The sequence below is a fragment of the Myotis davidii genome, unplaced genomic scaffold (assembly GCF_000327345.1).
Source record: "Myotis davidii unplaced genomic scaffold, ASM32734v1 scaffold1267, whole genome shotgun sequence".
Lineage (NCBI taxonomy): Eukaryota > Metazoa > Chordata > Mammalia > Chiroptera > Vespertilionidae > Myotis > Myotis davidii.
The window spans coordinates 13,945-16,052 of record NW_006298271.1 but is presented as its reverse complement, the minus strand read 5'-3'; the positions used below and the strand labels follow the sequence as shown (position 1 = coordinate 16,052).

Genomic DNA, 2,108 nt, shown 5'->3' with positions numbered 1-2,108 from the left:
AGGCTAATTCCCCCACTCTGACAATGCTTCTGTACTCTTTGAAACCTCACCTTTGAAGTGTATTATCTCCACCTTGCCTTAGGACAAATTGTGTTAATAAAAGCAAGGGTCCTAGACAAGGAGGCACTCTTCAGTTCCTTTAGCTGAAGGTCCTCTGACCCCCAATGCCTTTCAAAATTATAACTCGTCTCTGGACTCTTAATTAGTCTCTGGATTCCTATGTCATCTACGCGCAGCGCCTTTTCCAGATTCCTGAACCCTTCTTGATGCTGGGACATGAACCCTGGCACTCCCTGTGGGGTTTTTTAAAGGAAGTTTTAAAAGATATTTGTGTTTTGTACAGTTCCAGTCAGTAGAAACTTCCTGAACCCCAAACAGAAGCTGAAAGAGAAAAGCAAGAGTCCCAACCTTGAGGGATTTACATTCCAGCCTACCTGTCAATCATTGTCTATCTCTTAACAATACTATTAGGTTCCAGTTCCTTATGAGTTTGCTTCCACACAGCTCCATAAAAGGAAGAAAAAATTTGGCGTATGATAAATGAACTATTGATATACCCCCCACACACACTTTTTTTTTTTAACTTAAATGAAGTCTTTGTTTTAAAAAATCTACATAGACCACTTCCTAGCCAGATCCCCAAAGGGCTTTAGGAATCTCATTGGTCTTTCATGTACGTGATGTGGGGTTAGAGCCTTTTTTCCTGATCTAACAAGAATGGTAAACATGGAAGGCTAGGCAAGAAGTATGAATTCAACTAATACAATTGGTACCATAAACCATGACCCCAGGCTCCAAGCCCGGGGTAATTATTGCTGTGGCCAAGCACATCAGCTGGAGGGAAGGTGCTAGGGGAAATGGGAGAATAGGACAGTTTGTATATTCTGATTCATTTGGAACCAAGGAGGCAAACCAGAATCCAATCATGACCTCTTAGGAGCCTTGACCTGAGTGTTTATTATGATTTCTAGGGAAACGGTTAGGTTACGTAAGTTTGCTTATATGTATGCATGAATATGAGTTTGCTCAGCTGTCTAAGATTAAGACATTGGCAAATCCCATCCAAAGTGCTGACTCAGGGAAATCCACATTTAGAGTTCAAGGAGATAAAATGGGACATTGTGTTTTAAATTCTGGTCCAAGGTTCAGATTGTGATTACAAAACAAGTCAAATTGGCCTTACAGAGTCCTATAAGTATCCCATCCTTGCAGCTCCACATACTGAACCATCCTGGTCTTGTTCCCCACAGAATGGGTCTACTCCGACTCCTGGTGCTCTGCACCTTGGCCGTGAGCTGCACCACTACATCTGTGCCCCTGAAAGTCCCCAGCCACTTGCCTTTCCTCCTTCGTGGCTGCAATGATGCAGATATGCTGGCTATGGCGGCATCTGTTCTGCAGGACATCAATAACGACCTAAAGGAAGGCTATGTGCTGAGCCTCAACCGAGTGAGCGCTGTCCAAGAACACAGACAGGCAAGTGACAATCCCCTACCTGGGGCAGGTGTTTGCACCAGGTGCATAGACCAGCCAGGGGGAAGACATCCAGGGGACATGTTGGCAGGTGCTTTCCAACTTGGAAACCTGCTGAGAAGTCTCTGCTCCCCTCTGCTGGGTTGTACTACATGCTTTTACTGTTAACAGGAACAAGTGCTAATAGTATCTTACTCTGACACTTGTCCAGTGTCCCATAGTCTATAAGACATCATCAAAAATATGACAGCCACTGGTTCCACCATAAATCAGAAACATATTTGACCTGTCTTTAGGGGTTTCTGCTTCATGTGGGCTGTGGTACATTTTTTCACCCCTCCCCACAGGATGGTCTGGGATCTCTGTTCTATTTCACACTGGACGTACTGGATACTACCTGCCATGTGCTCAGCAAGAAGCTGTGGTGGGACTGTGAGGAGAGGCCCCTGCATGAACAGGTAAGTGTTTGTATCCCAGGAACTTTAGGGGAGAAACAGGGTGTCCTCTGTCTACAGGGTGAAGATTGCTCATTGTGTGCCATCTTTTATTTTTAAAATTTATCTTTATTGTTGAAAGTATTACAGATGTCTCATTCCCCCACCCCCACCCCATTTACCCCCTCTAGTCTACCCCTG

At 44.6% G+C, this 2,108-nt stretch overlaps 1 protein-coding gene across 1 annotated transcript in view; it reads left to right on the top strand.

Annotated features, from left to right (window-relative positions):
* The first annotated feature begins 1,192 nt into the window (after nt 1-1,192).
* FETUB (fetuin B) overlaps nt 1,193-2,108 on the top strand; it is a 6,386-nt gene continuing 5,470 nt past the window's right edge. The window contains exons 1-2 of the mRNA XM_006773919.2: nt 1,193-1,476; nt 1,821-1,931. Of these exons, the coding sequence (XP_006773982.2) occupies nt 1,252-1,476; nt 1,821-1,931 (336 nt within the window). The 5' untranslated portion in view covers nt 1,193-1,251. The remainder of the gene's footprint in view (nt 1,477-1,820; nt 1,932-2,108) is intronic.